Below are 19,436 nucleotides of genomic sequence, written 5' to 3' on the forward strand. Positions count from 1 at the left end.
TGCCATAGACTGCATTGTGAAAATCACAAACTTTGGTTAAAATCACAAAAGTTTATTTTCTACTTTCTCTTTGGCTGTGGCTTCAGAGGGTTTTGGAAGTTCAATAATGTGCGTCACACATTGTTATGACTGGCTAAAGCCAATGTCACAAAACATCAAAGTTACAAGAAAGCTGCATCAAGTCGAAAGCAAGTCACATAGCAAAGTCACACTGAGTCGCACAACTTTTGGGGTCACAACAGTGTGGACCAAGCCTTAAGCCAGAGTGCATCTGAAACTGATATGAATCTGCAAACAGCATTGTATCACGCAAAGTTTAAGGCCAGTGCCATTTGATCAGCACACTCAAACTACTGGCTAGCAACAGTAGCAACAGTAGCAACTGTGCAACACTAACAATAATAGATGTAGCAAGGCCGATCCTGGGAGCATACAAAAAAAAAGGCTGTAATTGTAACCATGTAGCAGTAGCATTCTTAAAGGAGGGGCAAGCTGAGCAAGCAGCAACAAAACCCATCCAAAACCTCCCCCATTGGAGTATAGCAGATACAATAGAAGGGAAGTTTCAGGCACAGAGGCTGAACTCTCAAACAGACATTTGCAAGTGTCACAAAATGGAACATTTTTCATAAAAGTAAACTGTGCACTTCAAATGGAGAAAGCCCAAGGTCCAGGCAGAGTTTAGCGTGAGGTAAAGTGGAGCTAAAGTTCCACTATGATATACAGTGAGCAGGCAAGCATTTTATTACAGAAGAGAAATACATTGTCTCCTGTGTCCTCTGTCTTGTGTCCTCCCGTTTACATCATAGTCCCATCAGAACACCCCTTTACACTGTAGTTCCCATTAAATCCCTCTTTACATCCTAGTCCCCATCAGAGTCCCCCAACAGTGTCCCCCCATCAAAGCCTTCGCAACAGTGCCCCCTCATCACAATCCCCCTCATCAGTGCCCCCTCATCAGAGTCCTTGTTTACATCATAGTTCCCATCTGAGTACCCCTATACACTATATTCCTCATCAAACCTTTTTTTGCATATGGGCCCCATCAGGATCTGACTTATCAGAGCCCCCCATATCAATGTCTCTTTATAAGAGTTCCCCTCATCAGATCCCCCATATCAGTGTCACCCTCATCAGAGAACCCCCCCTATCAGTGTCCCCTTCATCAGAGCCCACTCATTAGTGTTACCCTCATCACTTTTCTACTCATCAGAAACCACTCAGAGCCTCTTCATCAGTGTCCCCCTCATCAGTGTTCCCCTCATTAGAACTTCCTTATCAGTGCCCCCCTCTATAGGAGCCCCATCATCATTGCCCCCCTTATCAGAGCTCCCTTATTAGTTTCTGCCTCATCAGAGTCCCTTATCACATCTCCATCATCAGTGCCCCCCCCCCCCTCTTCATAGTCCCCTCATGGTTGTCCCCTCATCATAGCCCTGTCATCAATGTCCCCTCATCATAGCCCCATCAGTGTCTCCTCATCAGAGCCTCCCTCATTCCCCTATCAGTGCCTTTTATCATTCACCCTTGCTGAGCAGTAGCAGAATAGGAGCCAGGACTCGGTAGATGGAGCAGTCCAGACACACTGCACTGCTCTGCTATCCACTGCCTATCACATGGCATGCAGAGCTCTTTTGTCAGTTTACCTTGGTTTAGATGCAGGGCTTGTGCAGAAAAATGCAGGTCTTTGCAGATGGTGTGAACAACCTGAAAGTGCATTTGCAGCAACTTCCCCCATGTGGTAGAGTTCAGAAATAGTACTTAAAGCACTTCCTTAGTTGCTAGGACTAAGCAACCTAGCAGATGAGGACCAGAACAGGGTTCAACCACACTATATTTTCTTTAAAATAAATATGTGAATATTGAGGATGTTACATTTTTTAACAGGTGATCACTATATTATTTAGTAAAATATCTGTTTTTATTCAAAATATAGTACTTGAAAAAGGCTATTTGGCGTGAAATGGGTTGCAGGGGATTTTTAATGCCTAAGTCCCAATAAATATGGATTTTTGACCAATGTGCATGCAATGCGTGAAAATACCTATTTTGTAAAAATCTGTAAATAGATTTTGGCAGCCCTGTTCATGAACATGAGTTAAAGATGGAGAGAGGTTGACAGTTGCATTTAAAACTATAATTATCCTCAAACCTTACCCAGAATCCATTCCCATCGAAGGGTCCAAGCATGGCTCTGTAAAGAGGTTCTTGTAGTAAAGCGAAAACAGCACTGAGTAGGGACTGCAGGCCAGTGAGGGTACCGAAATGGCCCGACGGAAAACTAAAATATTAATCAGTAGAGAAATGGTGAAAGCACGTTTAAAAATATTTGCATTTTTTAAACTTAAATTTACAAATATAAAGTTGCAAAATATAAATATTACATAACTACAGTCAGGTCCATAAATATTGGGACATCGACACAATTCTAACATTTTTGGCTCTATACACCAGCACAATGGATTTCAAATGAAACTAATAAGATGTGCTTTAACTGCAGACTGTCAGCTTTAATTTGAGGGTATTTTTCATCCAAATCAGGTGAACGGTGTAGGAATTACAACAGTTTGCATATGTGCCTCCCACTTGTTAAGGGACCAAAAGTAATGGGACAGAATAATAATCATAAATCAAACTTTCACTTTTTAATACTTGGTTGCAAATCCTTTGTAGTCAATTACAGCCTGAAGTCTGGAACGCATAGACATCACCAGACGCTAGGTTTCATCCCTGGTGATGCTCTGCCAGGCCTCTACTGCAACTGTCTTCAGTTCCTGCTTGTTCTTGGGGCATTTTCCCTTCAGTTTTGTCTTCAGCAAGTGAAATGCATGCTCAATCGGATTCAATTCAGGTGATTGACTTGGCCATTGCATAACATTCCACTTCTTTCCCTTAAAAAACTCTTTGGTTGCTTTTGCAGTATGCTTTGAGTCATTGTCCATCTGCACTGTGAAGCGGCATCCAAGGAATTCTGAAGCATTTGGCTGAATATGAGCAGATAATATTGCTTGAAACACTTCAGAATTCATCAATAAATACAAGAGAACCAGTTCCATTGGCAGCCATACATGCCCACACCATGACACTACCACCACCATGCTTCACTGATGAGGTGGAATGCTTTGGATCATGAGCAGTTCCTTTCCTTCTCCATACTCTTCTCTTCCCATCACTCTGGTACAAGTTGATCTTGGTCTCATCTGTCCATAGGATGTTGTTTCAGAACTGTGAAGGCTTTTTTAGATGTTGTTTGGCAAACTCTAATCTGGCCTTCCTGTTTTTGAGGCTCACCAATGGTTTACATCTTGTGGTGAACCCTCTGCATTCACTCTGGTGAAGTCTTTCTCTTGATTGTTGACTTTGACACACATACAGCTACCTCCTGGAGAGTGTTTTTGATCTGGCCAACTGTTGTGAAGGGTGTTTTCTTCACCAGGGAAAGAATTCTTTGGTCATCCACCACAGTTGTTTTACGTGGTCTTCCGGGTCTTTTGGTGTTGCTGAGCTCACCGGTGCGTTCCTTCTTTTTAAGAATGTTCCAAACAGTTGTTTTGGCCACGCCTAGTGTTTTTGCGATCTCTCTGATGGGTTTGTTTAGTTTTTTCAGCCTAATGATGGCTTGCTTCACTGATCGTGACAGCTCTTTGTATCTCATCTTGAGAGTTGACAGCAACAGATTCCAAATGCAAATAGCACGCTTGAAATGAACTCTGGACCTTTTATCTGCTCATTGTAATTGGGATAATGAGGGAATAACACACACCTGGCCATGGAACAGCTGAGAAGCCAATTGTCCCATTACTTTTGGTCCCTTAACAAGTGGGAGGCACATATGCAAACTGTTGTAATTCCTACACCGTTCACCTGATTTGGATGCAAATATCCTCAAATTAAAGCTGACAGTCTGCAGTTAAAGCACATCTTGTTCCTTTCATTTCAAATATATTGTGGTGGTGTATAGAGCCACAAATGTTAGAATTGTGTCGATGTCCCAATATTTATGGACCTGACTGTACAAAATTCTGGACAAACATATTCAATTAGTGTTCTGTTTAACTCAAACATGCTTGTACACATAGTAATTATGTCAATTGTAGTCCTAATCTGCTGATAACTGGGTCATATATACAATATCTGTTACCAACATTTCAAGCACAGGAATACCCAATTTGATTAAAAATGTCTGGATTGTAAGATACAGAAATGCAATGTCTGATTCAAATTGCTACACATGCACCTTGAAAGCCACAGCACCAATCAAGTACACAAACACAGAAGTTCTAGGACCATTCAGTGTTGGATCCCTTCTGACTCCTGTTACTTTTTCACTGTGAGCAAATCACTAAATAGTAATATTCCCAAGGGATGGCAGAATGGACATTGCTCAGTGGAGTTTTCAACTCCATCCGTCTGACACTATCATTACAAAGGTGTTTTATTGAATATGTATGTAGTCATTTGTATTTGGCAACAATCAAGACTTTTCTGTTGCTGTCAAGCAACCCTGCATATAGGCTAGGAGGTATTCTGGCACATTCCTACATACAAAGGTTTTTTCAATGTACTGTATGTATATTTTAAATATAGGCTGCCTTACTATTGCGGCTTTGTTTTGCAATCAAGCTTTTTTTTTAAATGAAAGAAAACATGGTGAAAATTATGTTGTATAAAATGTTCTATCATTTTTTTCAATAATGTTTATTAAATTTAAATTCTTCCAATAAACATAAAGGAATTCACATATATAAGTTCTTTACAAAAGTCCAAAATTAACCAAATATAATAAGCATTCCGTTTACAACAAATTACTATGTTCACAATCAAGAAAAGCATAATACAGACATATTATAGAAATTATCCTGTTACCCCACATGGGCTCAAACGATAAAATTAGCTGAAAAGAAGAAAAAATATATATTAACCATATCAAAGATAACCAGAATGTGAAGCAAAACGCTGTGCTTATCAGTATTTCACAATAGTTGAGGAAGATTAAGAATAGGAAAAATCTTACAAAGCATCATTTTTTAGTAAGCTCTCTTAAATAGCTACCTGCTTTAGGGTGTATTAACCATATTTGTCATTGGTGTATAAATTTAGAGAGCTTATAGTTTTCAAAAGCTAGCATAGTTTCGTACTGGGCTTGAACACTTAGTCTATCGATAACTACTGAAATAAAATTTTCTATCAATTTTGACTGCATTGAAAAGGTAAAAGACAAGGTACAGTGCTTTTTTCTGAATTCTTTTTTTCAAATTTGGAATCAAGCAAAACAAAATGTCCCCATTGTTTCCAACTTATGGGGAAAATCAGTGGTGACCAATGGTGTACATGTAGGCAGGTGTAGGTGAGTGGGGAGAGGTATGAAGCACTGGATGTCAGGCTGATAGGGTGACAGACTGAGGAAGCAAGTGGGACATGCAGATCGGAATACCTGCAAGCCTGTCAAGATTGGGGCCAAGCACAGCCAAAAGTAGGTGGGAGGGAATTGAACCTTTCCTGTCTCGGTGTCAGATGGCCCAAGGTACACGCTGTATAATCGAAGGAACTGATAGCAACCCTAATAGTGCCTCTGACAATATATATGACAGTCTGCCCAGCATAACAAACAATGCCCCTGAGAGTTCTCAACACTGCAGACAGTGTAATAAACATCACAATGGCTAGGATAGGGAAGAATGAGAAGTCAGTGTCTGCATGTGGGGATGGGGGAGACAAAGGAGGAACTGCTGGACCTGAGACTCTTGAGATCATATCTGAAACCAAACCAGAGACCATATCCGTGACTACATCTGAGATCATATCTGAGACTGCACCAGCACCTGCACCGGCTCCTATACTTGCACCTTCTGCATTGCTTGCATCAGCTCCTGCACCTGTATCTTTACCTCGTGCATCTGCACCACCACCTGCAACTTTACAGGTGACCTTTCCAGTAGCTTCCCCACCAGGGATAATATTGGACAAAACTGGATATAAGGTAGGAGTGGATGTGAGATATGCTAAGAATATAAAAAATTCCACCCCAGTTACAGTTACAGCTGTGAAAACATGCATTAACTCTGGTTTTAGCATTGGCTCTGATTTTGGCTTGGGTTCTGGCAGCACAAGAAACATCAGCAACAGAGTAACGAGTGTCGGTACAGGTACATATATAAGTACTTGCATGAGCACACAAAATATACAAAGCTCAGGCAAGGACACGGAGACAGGTTTTGGCTTTCAGATGCTAAGCAATGATAAAAATTTGGACTTAACCTGTAGAGGTGGCAGGAACTTGGTGGGACTCAGTTAGCCTAATCATATCCCACAAATGTGCCATAAGCCAGGTAGACTAGGCAGGCTCAGAGAGTAACAACAACTGGAGCAATATGCAGTAACTAATGCAGGAGAGGGAAGCCTGGGAGGCCCAGGTTTGGGGCGAGTCCTCTCTACCAGAATCTTTACTTTGCTGCTTTGCATTATTACCTACCAAAGATGATATACAGTCAATATTCTCTCAAATGGAATTGGCACACAAAAAGGATATGGAAGAACTGAAAGCATACACAGCGTTAAAGGATATATTCACCTTTTAACAAAAAATAGTAAATGCAAGTAAAAAAAAGTGCATTTATTATTTTTTGTTTCTGGAGCCTCTAAAGCATTGCCCCAGCGATCAACAGATCGCTGGTGCCATGCAGGTCTCCCTCTGATCTGTCAGTATATTTGCTTGGTCGTACATCCCATAAGAGCAAGCAAATACTTACTGACAGGAAGGCTCAATGAACTACTATGGCGCTCAACCGCGCCATAGTATTTCACTGACAACTATAAGTCGACAGCTGCAAAGGCTGTTGGAACTTGTAGTGTTCTTATTCACAATACACTGTGAATGAGTGACACGGCCGGGTGAGTGGAGCCTCGCACGGCCACTTTTTAAAAAAATTGTGACAGCTAGCAGCGAGGAGAATATCCCCTGCTATCTGTCGGAATGGGGATTGGGGGGTGCAGGGGCTGGTCTGTTTGTAACATGACCAGACCACCTACAATTTGGGGTCTCTCCATCTGAGGTTGTGTGTGCAGGTGGTGGATTCACATTTCACTTTGTTTATTGAAAATATTATGGACACTTGAATCACTATATGGACACTGCTCTCAAACTCTCCAAAAAGCTCCTAAACTCCTGTGCAAAAATGCTGTATATGAGCTTTTTTTTTTTTTGCCAAGGGAACTGGCGTTTTTTAAGCTGGTGTGCATAGACCCTAAACGCGCCTAAACGCATGTGCATAAAATGCTCTATATACTAATTGTACGATGTTGCCTATTGCAGTTTGTATATCTTTGATAGGCTCTGTACTCTGAAAAATGTTCATATAAACTCCGGATGTAATAATAATCCACCACAAAATACACATAACAAATGTGCTGAGGTGATATATAAAAAGACCGTCGTCCCGCCCCCCCCCCCAGGAATATAATAATAAGATATTATCATTCCCTAGCTATTACATTATGTGGTCCATGAGATCTACCTGGACTAAGCCTGGAAAATCCATCCAAGGAGCCCAGAGTTTATCAAATTTACTACTAAAGCCGTTGTGCTGATAAATGTATTTTTTCAAGCCTGATAGTGTCCCCCATTTGGGAGATCCATTTTCTCAGTGTAGGAGGGTCAGTGGATTTCCAGTGCCTCAAGATCAGTTTGGGGGCCTGGGAAAGGACCTTACTGCCTTCTTGGGTATATCCTCACCAGAGAGGTCACCTAGGATACCCAGGAGACATTGTTTGGGATCCTCCCAGACCTGGGCCTGGAAAACCCTATTGATAGTGTATATAACTTCCTTCTAATAGATATGCAGCTTTGAACATCGCCAAAATAGGTGTATTACAGGGGTGTCCAAACTTTTTTCAAAGAGGGCCAGATTGGATGAAGTGAACATGGTGGAGGGCCAAATATTTTTCCGAACATTCTTTGAACCATTATAATTAAATGCAAATAAATTATTTTATGCCAAGTTAATTGCAAACGACATACTTTTCATTTCATAACATTAAGATCAACTGACAGCTGAGTTTTCACAATGTATTGAAAATAAATTTAAAAAAAACTTACCTGCACTAATGTGAAGGGTGAAAAAGGTAGCTGGAGCTGAAGTCTCTGCTCGGCAGCCGGGAGGGGAAGAGAAACACACTTCACGCTGGAAGCCCGGCCCTGACGTCACCGCCCTCTGTCGCTCCCAGCGCGGCGCAGTCACGCATGCGCACTGCTCTCAAGCAGAAGACTGTCTGCCACAGAAGGGAGGGCCGTGTGACAGCCGTATTTACACAGACCAGGGAGAACGCGCCGCAGTCAGGCATGCGCACTGCCCTCTGCTCTCAAGCAGAAGACTGTCTGCCATAGAAGGGAGGGCCGTGGGAGGGCCACATTACACAGAGCAGGGAGAGCTGTTGGAGGGCCATATTAAACCGACCCCCGGGCTGTAAATGGCCCGCGGGCCGGAGTTTGGACATGCCTGGTGTATAAGGTCGCCATGATCTATTCTATTGAGAAGTAATATTTTGCCTGCCATCATCTATAAAATATTTTACTCTGGACTGGTATATCGAGTTGTCTTTAAAAACAAATGGCAGCCTAAGCAAAGCACACATACTTGCTTACGCTCTGACTGCGTGGCCTATGACTGCAAGTGTGTGTGTGTGTGTCTGTGTGCACATGACCTCAGAATAACTTTGTGTCATGCATTTTAAAAATGTTTGATTGTCATTGATAATGTAAACCGACTCTGTGGATGAGGTGCCCCCCCAAACCTGAAGTGCCCCAGGGCCCCCAAGGTCTAAATCTGGCCCTGCTGGGGCCATTTTTGTGGTGGTCCCCCATTATCATCTACAGCAGTGCTCTCCAAACTGTGGGCTGGGTGCAACACTTTGCTGGCTTTTATCCAGCCCTTGGGGCATTATTTCCCCCTGACAGCAACAGTGGGGCATAGTTCCTGCCACTGCCACCGACAATGGGGCACTAGTCCTCCTGATGACACCAACAAAAGGACACTATTCCCCCCATTGATACCAATGATGGGGCACTATTCCCTCCACTGACACCAATGATGGGACACTATTCCTAGCATTGATAACAATGAAGGAGCGCTTTCACTCCCCCTAATTCCAATGGTGGGGCACCATTCCTCCCATTGATACCAACAAAGGGACACTATTACTCCCCCTAATACCAATGATGGGGCACTATTCATCCCACTGACACCAATAATGGGGTACTATTCCTCCCACTGATAGCAATGAAGGGTCACTGTTACTCCCCCTAATACCAAATGTAGCACTACCCTCATGAGGGCCGCTGTGTTGTGGGTATCCCTAAGCCTCTCTCTGTGCTTCCAGGCAACAGTTATTTCTCACACCAACTTGCATCCAGAGACAATGACCAGTCCATGAGCTTGGTTATGTTATTTTATTAGGGGAAATCAAGTTGGATGGGGAATAGGGGTTATGGAATGCCCAGTTTAGCTTGAAACAATGGAAGGGGGTGCTTCCCTCCTATGTAAAAAGTCAGATCCTGGACTGTTCTTTTCCTGAAAGCTGTCAGTCATTACAGATCAGTAGCAGCTACCCTTTATGGGCGAGGAAATAGCAGTCCCTTAAAAATTACTTTACTTCATGCAGCTACATGCAGAGTCATCTTCTCTCCCCCTGTAGAGCTGCTCCCAGTTTTACGGCCTTCAAGCACTACCAGCCCTCATGGCTTCTCAGATGATCTCCCAGGACAAGGATTAAGAATTGAGCCCAGTGCTGTCCTTAGAAAGCTTGCTACATGTGACATTCTTTCCCCTTGTAGATCTCAGAGTGTGCTGCTGTACTCACACTGTCCTCTTTGTTCCCTGCTGCTCCAGGCCTTGATCTCATTTGCACCTCTCCGCTTAATTTATTCTCCTGAGCCAGCCCGAGCCCAACCTAGAGCCCCCCCCCCCCCCCAAGGACCTATGGGGCCCCTCCTAGGCACCGACAGTCTCCTCAACACTTCATCTTCCACCCGACCCCTCTGTCAACCTTACTCTCCCATATTTGTAGGCCAGTCCACCACTCTACCAGGGCCTTCAAATCTGGGATTAGCTGGACCCCCAATAAATATGCAGATTGGGCCTCCACCCCTGTCTGTTTCCAAACAGAGGTAAAGTGGCCAAAGCTGTCATTTGCTGACAATGTAAACAGCATCTTCTTTCTTTGTAAATGTCTATTTTGCTCTAGTAGGTTGTGTACTTCATACAGATGCTCTATTTCACAGGAAGGCTATGGAAATCTTCCATCATTTTTTTGTTAATGTTACACATAAGGTGTAATTTAAATATCTGCTCCCCACTAAACAAAAATTAAATGTATTTTTTGCAATGGTACATGTTTCTCAGAGCATTGCCCAGCCCTCATGCCATTTTTTTTGACAATTCCTTGCATAATAGCCTGGAAACTGGCCATTATTGTTTAATGCCACTTTTGCCCCCCCCTCACCCCTCCTTTTACTTGCCTGAACTCCTGTTTAATCCAGCTGTGCCCATCTGCAGCTCTTCTATACCCTCACTTCCTGGTCTCACAAGCTTTGCTGAGGCAGCAGTAACCATTGGCTCCCACTGCTGTCAATCAAAGCTAGTGCCAAAAGAGTGGGGGCTGAGTCCCACTGTCTGTGACTATAGACACAGGCAGCAGGGCTTGGCAGTGAGCCTGTATGTATATCCCCATGGGAAGCTGCTTTCTGTGGGGCATTCACTGGAGATGAGCCATGAGTGCCAACTGAGTTCAGTTTTTACAGAGTAATTCCCAACATTGGAAAGATAAATGTATGTTCTAGAAACATAGAAAAGTGACGTCAGAAAAAGTCTGAGTGGTCCATCGAGTATGCTCGTTTTTTTTTTATGGGGGGGGGGGGGTTGTTAACTTTTTTGTCTTTTGTATAGATCTATGCTTGTCCCAAGCATGTTTGAAGCTATTTTACTGTTGACTTGCTGACTACCTCTGCTGGAAGTTTATTCCAAGCATCAACTACCCAGTAGAAAGTAGCAAAAGCTGGAAATTTTTTTTCACTTGTTCTTGTGAAGAGTTCTTATTTTGGTGATTGGTGAGCAGTGTGTAAAAGCAACGTTTGTGCAATTTAGAATGTATCCACCAAGTTTTTGTTAAAGTGATTTGAAATCAATGTATTGAATAAACTGGTCATTTCAAGCTCAATCAAATTAATTTCCATTGGGCTGCGTGCATGGATTTGTGATGGAATCCTATACCCACAGAGGCAAAAAAACCCAGTAAAGCATGATCAACTTGCTCCAGAAGGGGAAAAAATCCTTCCTGATCCCCCAGGAGGCAATTTGATATTCCCTGGATCAACTACACCGGTGGTATTTCCTATAAATACTAGTATCCAGTTATATCATGAGCATCAAGCTCTTTTTAAAACAATCTACTGTGAAGAAGCCTTTCCATTTGTGGAGATTAAATCTTTTTTTCCCTAAGACATAAAGGGTGCCCCCTTTTCCTCTGTAATGATCTGAAAGTGAATGACTCTACACTACTACTCTACAAGTTTACTACATGGACCACTTAATGTATTCCTACATGGTGATCATGTTCCCCCTTAATTGCCTCTTCCCAAGAGAGAATAAATTCAGTTCTGCTAATCTTTCCTCATATCTCATCTCCTTCATGATATCCTATTTGTGAACTGGTGGCCAACATTGAGTTGCATATTCCAGATGAAGTCTTACGTTTTTGTACAGGGACAAAATTCTCTCTCTCTCTCTGGAGTCTATACGTCTTTTTAATACAAGAAAGTATTTTGCTATCTAAAACTATATATAAAACTATTATAAACTGCAGCTAGGCATTGCATGCTATAAAGTCTATACCAGGTGTACTTAATTAAAATTCACGGAGGTCCGGCTGGTAACATCTTCTTTCTGCAGAGGTCCAAAACTCATTTTTCTTCTATTACTCAGGTCTTTAACATTACAGCCCCCTTTGCATTAATGACCTCAGTCCCCCCTTTCCCATCACAGCCCCTCGTACATCACAACTCCCTTTCACATTAGAGCCCCCCAACATTATAGCCCCGCTTCTATCACAGCCTCCCTTCACATCACAGTCTTTCCTTGAGATTACAGTCCCCCTTGCAATCACAATCCCCCACATCACAGCTCCCCCTCTCCAGACATCAGAGATCCTTAATATCACAGCCTCCCCCTCTCACAGCCCCCCTCATTTCACAGCCCTCCTCACATCAAAGCCCCCAGTATTATCGCTCCCCCACTCATATCACAACTCCCTCCTATCATAGCCCTCTATTTCACAGCTCCTCCCCTTAATGTCACAGCCCCCCATATCACAGCTCCCCCCTCTTGCAGCCCCCCATTTCACATCTCCTCCCTCTCACTTCACAGCCCCCCATATCACAGCTCCCTCCTTTCACTTCACAGCCCCCCAATATCACAGCTTCCCCCTCATCACAGCTCCCTCCTCTCACTTCACAGCCCCCCAATATCACAGCTTCCCCCTCATCACAGCTCCCCCCTCACCTCACAGCCTCCCATATCACAGCTCCCACCTCTAACAGCACCCCCATATCACAGCCTCCCCCTCTCACAGCCCCCCTCATTTCACAACCCCCCACATCACAGCTCCCCCATATCACAGTTCCCCAATCTCACATCTGCTTCATATCACAGATCCCCCCCTCTGATATCACAGCCCCCTCTACCTCATAATCTTCCCCATACTTTAACACATTGTGGAGGGTGGGAGGAATGGTGAGGTGGATTACTATTCTATTTGTACTATCTTCCGCCGCTATCATCGCCACTGCTGTTGAAATCACAGCAGGAAAGAGAGCGGGAGGATTGGAAGGAAGGACTTCTCTTCTGAATGTACTGGCTTGCCGTCCCCACTGCTGAACTCAGAGCAGGGAGGAGGGCGGGAGCAATGGAAGGATGGACTCCTCTTCTGAATGTACCAGCTTACCAGCGCTGAACTCAGAGCAGGGAGGACTGGAGGCATAGAAGGTTTCCACTGAGGGTGGGAGCTCCCCAACTCTTTCTGGTAAAAAGCATGCGACCCACATGAAAGATTGGCTCCCCTTTTCTGCTACCCTGTGGACCTGCAGTGTTTCCCGCCCTCCTCTCTGTTTTGAGTTCAGCGGCAAGCTGGTACAATCAGAAGTGGAGTCCGTCCTTCCATTCCTCCTGCCCTCTTCCCTGCTAAAATTCAACAGCAGCAGTGACGACGGCCACAGAACAGAAGTCCACCCTGCTATTCCTCATGATTACTAACAGCTGCAGCAGTGAGAGGAGAGGAGTCCACTCAGGCTGCTAAGTGGTGTGGCCGTGGTCTGGACATGACTGTCACTCAGTCCGTATTCGGACCGTGGTCCGCCATTTAGTGATGCCTGGTCTATGGTATACCAGAACACCCAGATCCTTCTCAGCCTACTTTCTCCAATAATTATATGTGCATACTTTTTGCAGCTCCCCCTTTAATATTACTAGAACAATTATTCATGTTTGCCTAAGCTACGTTAGTGCTGATAGGGCTTTTTAAATGTATCACAAGTTATGGGACATATAGCAGAGGTTTAATATTTACAGGGCAAAAACACTTTGATAGTATTAACAGTGGATATTTTCATTTCCAGGAAATAAATTATGGGACAAATTTGCAACAAAAATATTGCATTGTACAGTAAACATTTCACAGCACTATATACTTACACTGCGGCGTATAATCCCCCACATGCTGAATGGATGAAGCCTCTGACCAATGTATGAAGGACAAAAGTGAAGAACTGAAAAGGAAATGTACAGCAATAAATCAGTCAGGTTTTCAATAGCACTATTTGATACATAACTACAATTTATCACTTATAAGGATTTTAAAAAATATATATTTCAGCTTGAGGTGGCATGAAGTTTACTGCCTGTTACTTTCCCTCAGCAGCACATGTGGTAACATAAAAACTTTATGGCACTAGCATCTCTATTCAGCTCACCATGTTCACAAGCCTGTTGGTTTAAAGTACAGTATATATGAACCCACACCTTGTAAACTCATACAGTGTGAACTAGAAATGAAAGGCAAAACATTTGTGTATACATATAAAAAACTATTATGAATACCCTTTTCCCTTTTTTATATAAGTGATCACATACCCTCTGTTCTCAGCTGCATAAGGAGCTTAGAGAGCTGGGGGAGGAGAAACAGTAGGACACTGATCTTTCCAGTAAATGGATGTAGGGGGGGGGGGTTGAGCAGATGTCTGATCATTTGAGGAGAGCAGGCGGAGTTCCAACACAGCTAGAAAACTGACCATCCTGTGCTCTCCTGCCTACTGTGGCCAGTTTTTAATAGGCGTAGCTGGCAGGAACACCAGGTATTTCACCCAAAGGAAGCAATACAACAAGAACAGGATACTTTTTCATACAAGTACATCCTACAGCAGGAATATGAAATGTTGGGTTTATATATTCTTTCATTATTTGCTTTTGTGTTTGGGATCATTTTGTTACTAGAATGCAGAGAGGTGCTTTATCCCAGAATAAAGTTGTCATTCTCCCCATTTGAAAGGAACAGTCCCCAAAAACATCCCTCACAAGCTGTTCCACAAGGACCAGGTGGATTTCGTGACAAGCAGCAGACAACACCTGGTGGATGATTCTTTTAACACAAATAGCAAGACAAGCTCTCATGGTCCTACCTTCCAGCTGTCTTAAGCTACAGTGGCTTTTGAGACCCCATTTATAGTGCAGATTAACTCTCTATATGCAGTCCATATATAGCACCTTCCTAGTTTAGCTAGAGGGAGCTAGATCCCAACGGTTAGTCAAGAGCTGAGTAGCAGCTCAGGTGTAAAAGCCAGAAGGGTCAAATTTCCCTCTGCTCTGAGGATTTTGGAGGAGGGCCTTGGAGACAGTGGGTGGATCTGAGGAGTGGCTGACTGCACTCTTGAGTAGCCTCAACCAATCCCCAACAGAAGGATTGGCAAGGGGCTGGGCTCCTTTACAAAGTACTGGTGCCTGCTCAGTGAGAGGTGCGTGGTGGTGGGAGAGGTGTAGAGAGCTGGAAGAAGATGTGAGGCTAGAGGAAGAAGAAGTGGGATGGGACCTGCCTGCAAGCCTGGAGCTGGAAAGGTGGAAAACACAGGATTCACTGGCCCCGAGTGATGACCACCTGTGTGGCATGGAAGGAGCAGCCCAGCTGATAGTCCTGGTGGCAGCAGCCATCCGGCAAGCAGTATAGGAGTAGATCTGAGTGAGTACATATTCACCCCCTGGGTGGATAGGAAGAGGAGCACTCTGGTGGGAAACCAGATTAGCCCCCTGTCACGATCACGATGTCAGACCCCAGCTCTTCTCACCAAACTCGTGACCGAAGGATTAGCCAATCTAAAACCGCAATGTCATGTGCGTAACAACGCCACACCCAGCTGCACCCTGCACAACGATTTTCCAGCTAATTGGACCACAATCGATGTAACGGCAGCCTGAGCGATTGTTACTGGGTCAGGTTAATTACGCAATTAACCCTTCACACTGCCACCACCTCCTTTTTGTACAGAGAAAGAGGAAACTCGGCGATATCAGTTATAACACTATAATGGTTGAGGTAATCGTCTGTATAACACGGTTATACAGAGGGTTAAACAAACACAGTAGCGTTCTCTTTAGGCAGGGATTCGTAAATTGCAATAAAGCGCTATAGAAACAGTTCAACACTTTCAGAAGGAAGGATTTATTACTAAAAGGTCAAACGGGTACAATAAAAATATTTACAGAAAAAGATGTAACTAAGATATATATATAAATATACAGAGACAAACAACACAGCAAAGAGATATCAGAAAGAGGTGAAAGGGTTAAGGTACTTGCCAAAGTCCTGGGTTAGCAGATCTAAGTTTCAGAGCGAAAGGGCACGGGTCTCCCCAGGTGGTACTGATGTTAAAATGGGAGATGTCTTCAACTTACTCTCTTAGGCCTGACAGCCTATTTTGTAGTTCCCCAGCAGGGGGTGTCTCTGAAGTCAAGGAACAATACCCCGAAATCTCTCTTAACTCATATTTTGGCCCATAACTTTCCATCTGCACAAGTGACATTCCAACCATGGGTAGATTATTATGCAGACACGTCTGAGGATTGATTAGATATGAATTATGAAATTATACACTGAACGGTTCATGAGATCTATTTTTCGGCTTTCCTATGTATTCAAGACAAAGCGAGTGACCCATCAAATTGTTCATCTTCTCTTAGTCAATCTGACGATATGTCTGGTTTTTATGTAATGCAGGCCATAGTTGGGGAGAAAAACTGCAGATTTTTCTTTTAAAAAACGAAAAATCGGTTGTTCAAGTGGCCGACGTTACCATCAATGGTAAAAAAAATCGGCCGATTTTCTACCCGTCTAGAGCCGGCAAAAAGTGTCCCTGCAGAGAGCTCTGCTATTTCTTTGACAGTTCTGACAGTTCCTTGACATTTATAGAAGTTGCAACAATGTATCTATTTGTTTCCATTTAGGATACAGATGTTTTTATTCGGAAACAAATAGATACAATGTTTCAACCGCTGTAAATGTCAAGGAACTGTCAGAGAACTGTCAGAAATAGCGGAGCTCTCTGCAGAGACACTTTTTGCTGGACTGGAATTCTTCTTATTTTCATCCTACTTCTTCTTCTTCTTCTTCTTCTTCTTCATCCTCATCCTCATCCTCATCCTCTTCTTCTTCTTCATCCTCACCCTCATCCTCTTCTTCTTCATCATCCTCATCCTCTTCTTCATCCTCATCCTCTTCTTCATCCTCATCCTCTTCTTCATCATCCTCATCCTCTTCTTCTTCTGAATCCTCATCCTCTTCTTCTTCAGCATCCTCATCCTATTCTTCTTCTTCATCATCCTCATCCTATTCTTCTTCATCCTCATCCTCATCCTCTTCTTCATCCTCATCCTCCTCTTCTTCTTCTTCCTCTTCTTCATCCTCATCCTCTTCTTCATCCTCATCCTCTTCTTCTTCATCATCATCATCCTCTTCTTCTTCTTCTTCTTCTTCATCCTCATCCTCTTCTTCTTCTTCATCCTCATCCTCTTCTTCTTCATCCTCTTCTTCTTCCTCTTCTTCTTCTTCATCCTCTTCTTCATCGTCTTCCTCTTCTTCATCCTCTTCTTCATCGTCTTCCTCTTCTTCCTCTTCTTCTTTTTCTTCTTTTTGTCTTCCTCTTGCAGGTCACTGCTCATGCGCAGATTTTTTATCGGTAAAAAATCGGCCGATTTGCCCACTAATTGCCGCGAAAATCGGCCGATCGGCAAAATCGGCCGATTTTTTTCCAACTTTACCGAGAAAAAAAAAACGGCCAAAATACCGAAAAACGGCCGACCAAATCGCCCACTAACGATCCGAAAATCGGCCGATTTTATTTTCGGCCGAAAAATCGGCCGATTTTCGACCCATCTATGGCCTGCATAAGTCTCTCATATTCCAAGATATGAGACATAGGGGAAAAATGGATTATGAAAAGTGTTTATCTGCTTCATGCTTCGTTGGAATGTCTTGAACGCTGGGGAAAGCTTGCCTTATTTTATAAGAGGTGTTAAATTGCCCAGCTTCTTCGGACAGCTAGGCCCCGGCTCAGAGAGGTGTTTTATAGCTATGGGCTCCCTGCTGGCTCTAGCCTGCCTGTGACCCTTCCAACACACATATGTCCCTGTGGATTAACAAAGAGGAAAGGGGGAAAAAATGAGGGACAACATGGAGATTCTTAACAAAATGGAGGACCACGTCAGTCTCTGGTGCACACGTTTTCGACACCCCCAACTAGTGACTGTTCACCCATTTAAAGGAAAAGCAGCCAGATCCTCTGCTCCGGAGAATCTCCAGTTTGCTGGGTGAAGAGGAGAATTTCATCTAGGGTCTGAGGTGGGACATCAAGGAGACAATGGCTTGCTCTCCAACAGAGACCGTGTTGCAGAAGAGAAGCTTGTGAATAGTTCCAGGAAGTATGTCCTAAGATATAAGTTCCCTTGGGCATCCTATACCCCCTTTACCCTATCCCAGTTCTAAAATTCCCTCCATAAACAACCGAAAAAAAAACAAACAAGGACTCTGAAGCAAACTTGTATGGAAAATGTTAAATGTCTGGCTGTGCATGACTATAGGGGGACCCAATTCGACAGCAACCGCCAAAGGGGATAGTACTACACCTATATGAAGTGCAGCCCCTGTTTTGGGGCAAGCAAACATCCAAAGCTATATCCATGAGTTCCAGCATCATGAACCTCTGATTTTTGCTACTGCTGAGCTCTGTCCCCACCTACCAGTCCACCAGTAGTGGTGGTTTGCAGTCGAACGTTTGAACCTAATGAGTATTCGACCGCGATCTTCAAACTCAATGCAAGTCTATGGAACATGAACTTGTAAATTCAAAAGTGCCCATTGTGCCACAAATGGGATATGGGGACTCGGGTACTGCCCTGAGGGACATGAATCAGTTACAAAAAAAAGTACAGCTTTTAAAGGGGCAGTCATATTTTATTGCTTTATTGTTAAAATTCCTTTAAATATTATGCTGGGGGGGGGCTTAAACTACCTGCAAAGTTGCACATCTGTACAATGTATAGAACCTGCTGCAGCAGGACTGACTTTTTTTTAAATAACATTTTTATATTACAAAAAAAAAATGGTGTACCCCCCCAATCCTTAACAGACCCCTTAGGTCTGGTAGGAAGGTTAGCAGGGACCCCACAGTAAAAAAAAAAAAAAAAAAAGAGTGCATGGGGTTCCCCCTAAAAGTCATACCAGGTCCTTTTGGCCTCTTCCCCACAACCCTGGCCCAGTGGTTGTGTGGGTCCTCACGCATGGGGCTCATTAGCATCAGGGTACCCCTTTAAATATGGGGGCACCCTGATGCTATCCCCCTTGAGTAAGGGGTATCCATTCATTAATTTAGAAAAAAATAAAGACTCCAGACTTTTGAAAAATTCCTTTAATTGAGGAATTTAGGGGAGACTCCATGCTTCCCCCCCATTGTTTGGGGTCCGGGTTCCCCTTAAAAGTCCTACCAGGCCTAAAGGACCTGGTATGGCTTTTAGGGGGAGCCCCACGCACTTAACAAAATTACTGTGGGGTGCCTCCTAACCTTCCTACCAAACCTAAAGGGCTCTTTTTTTTAAATGCATATTTTGTTTTATTTTTATTTTGGTTTTTTTATATATATTTTATTTTATTTTTTTGGAGGGGGAGTATTCTCCCCTCTGTATTTGGCAGTGTCTAACAACACACTGCATAAGGCTGATTTTGGCCAATCATGCTTTCACAGTGCATTGTGCTGTGATTGGCCAAATCATTGCACCTGACATATGGTCAGGTGCATTGCTTTGGCCAATCATGGCTCCCACTCAAACATGGAATATCAAGCCAAACAC

At 43.4% G+C, this 19,436-nt stretch overlaps 1 protein-coding gene across 1 annotated transcript in view; it reads right to left on the bottom strand.

Moving 5' to 3' along the window:
• The window catches only part of LOC149452024 (large neutral amino acids transporter small subunit 3-like), a 463,531-nt gene that overhangs the window by 38,288 nt on the left and 405,807 nt on the right, over positions 1-19,436 (bottom strand). The window contains exons 13-14 of the mRNA XM_089689865.1: positions 13,740-13,813; positions 2,158-2,281 (exon numbers count right to left, since the gene is read on the bottom strand). Coding sequence (XP_089545991.1) covers positions 2,158-2,281; positions 13,740-13,813 — 198 coding nt within the window. The remainder of the gene's footprint in view (positions 1-2,157; positions 2,282-13,739; positions 13,814-19,436) is intronic.

This window comes from Staurois parvus, unplaced genomic scaffold (assembly GCF_062004578.1).
Source record: "Staurois parvus isolate SC_StPar_1 unplaced genomic scaffold, SC_StPar_1.0 ptg000502l, whole genome shotgun sequence".
Lineage (NCBI taxonomy): Eukaryota > Metazoa > Chordata > Amphibia > Anura > Ranidae > Staurois > Staurois parvus.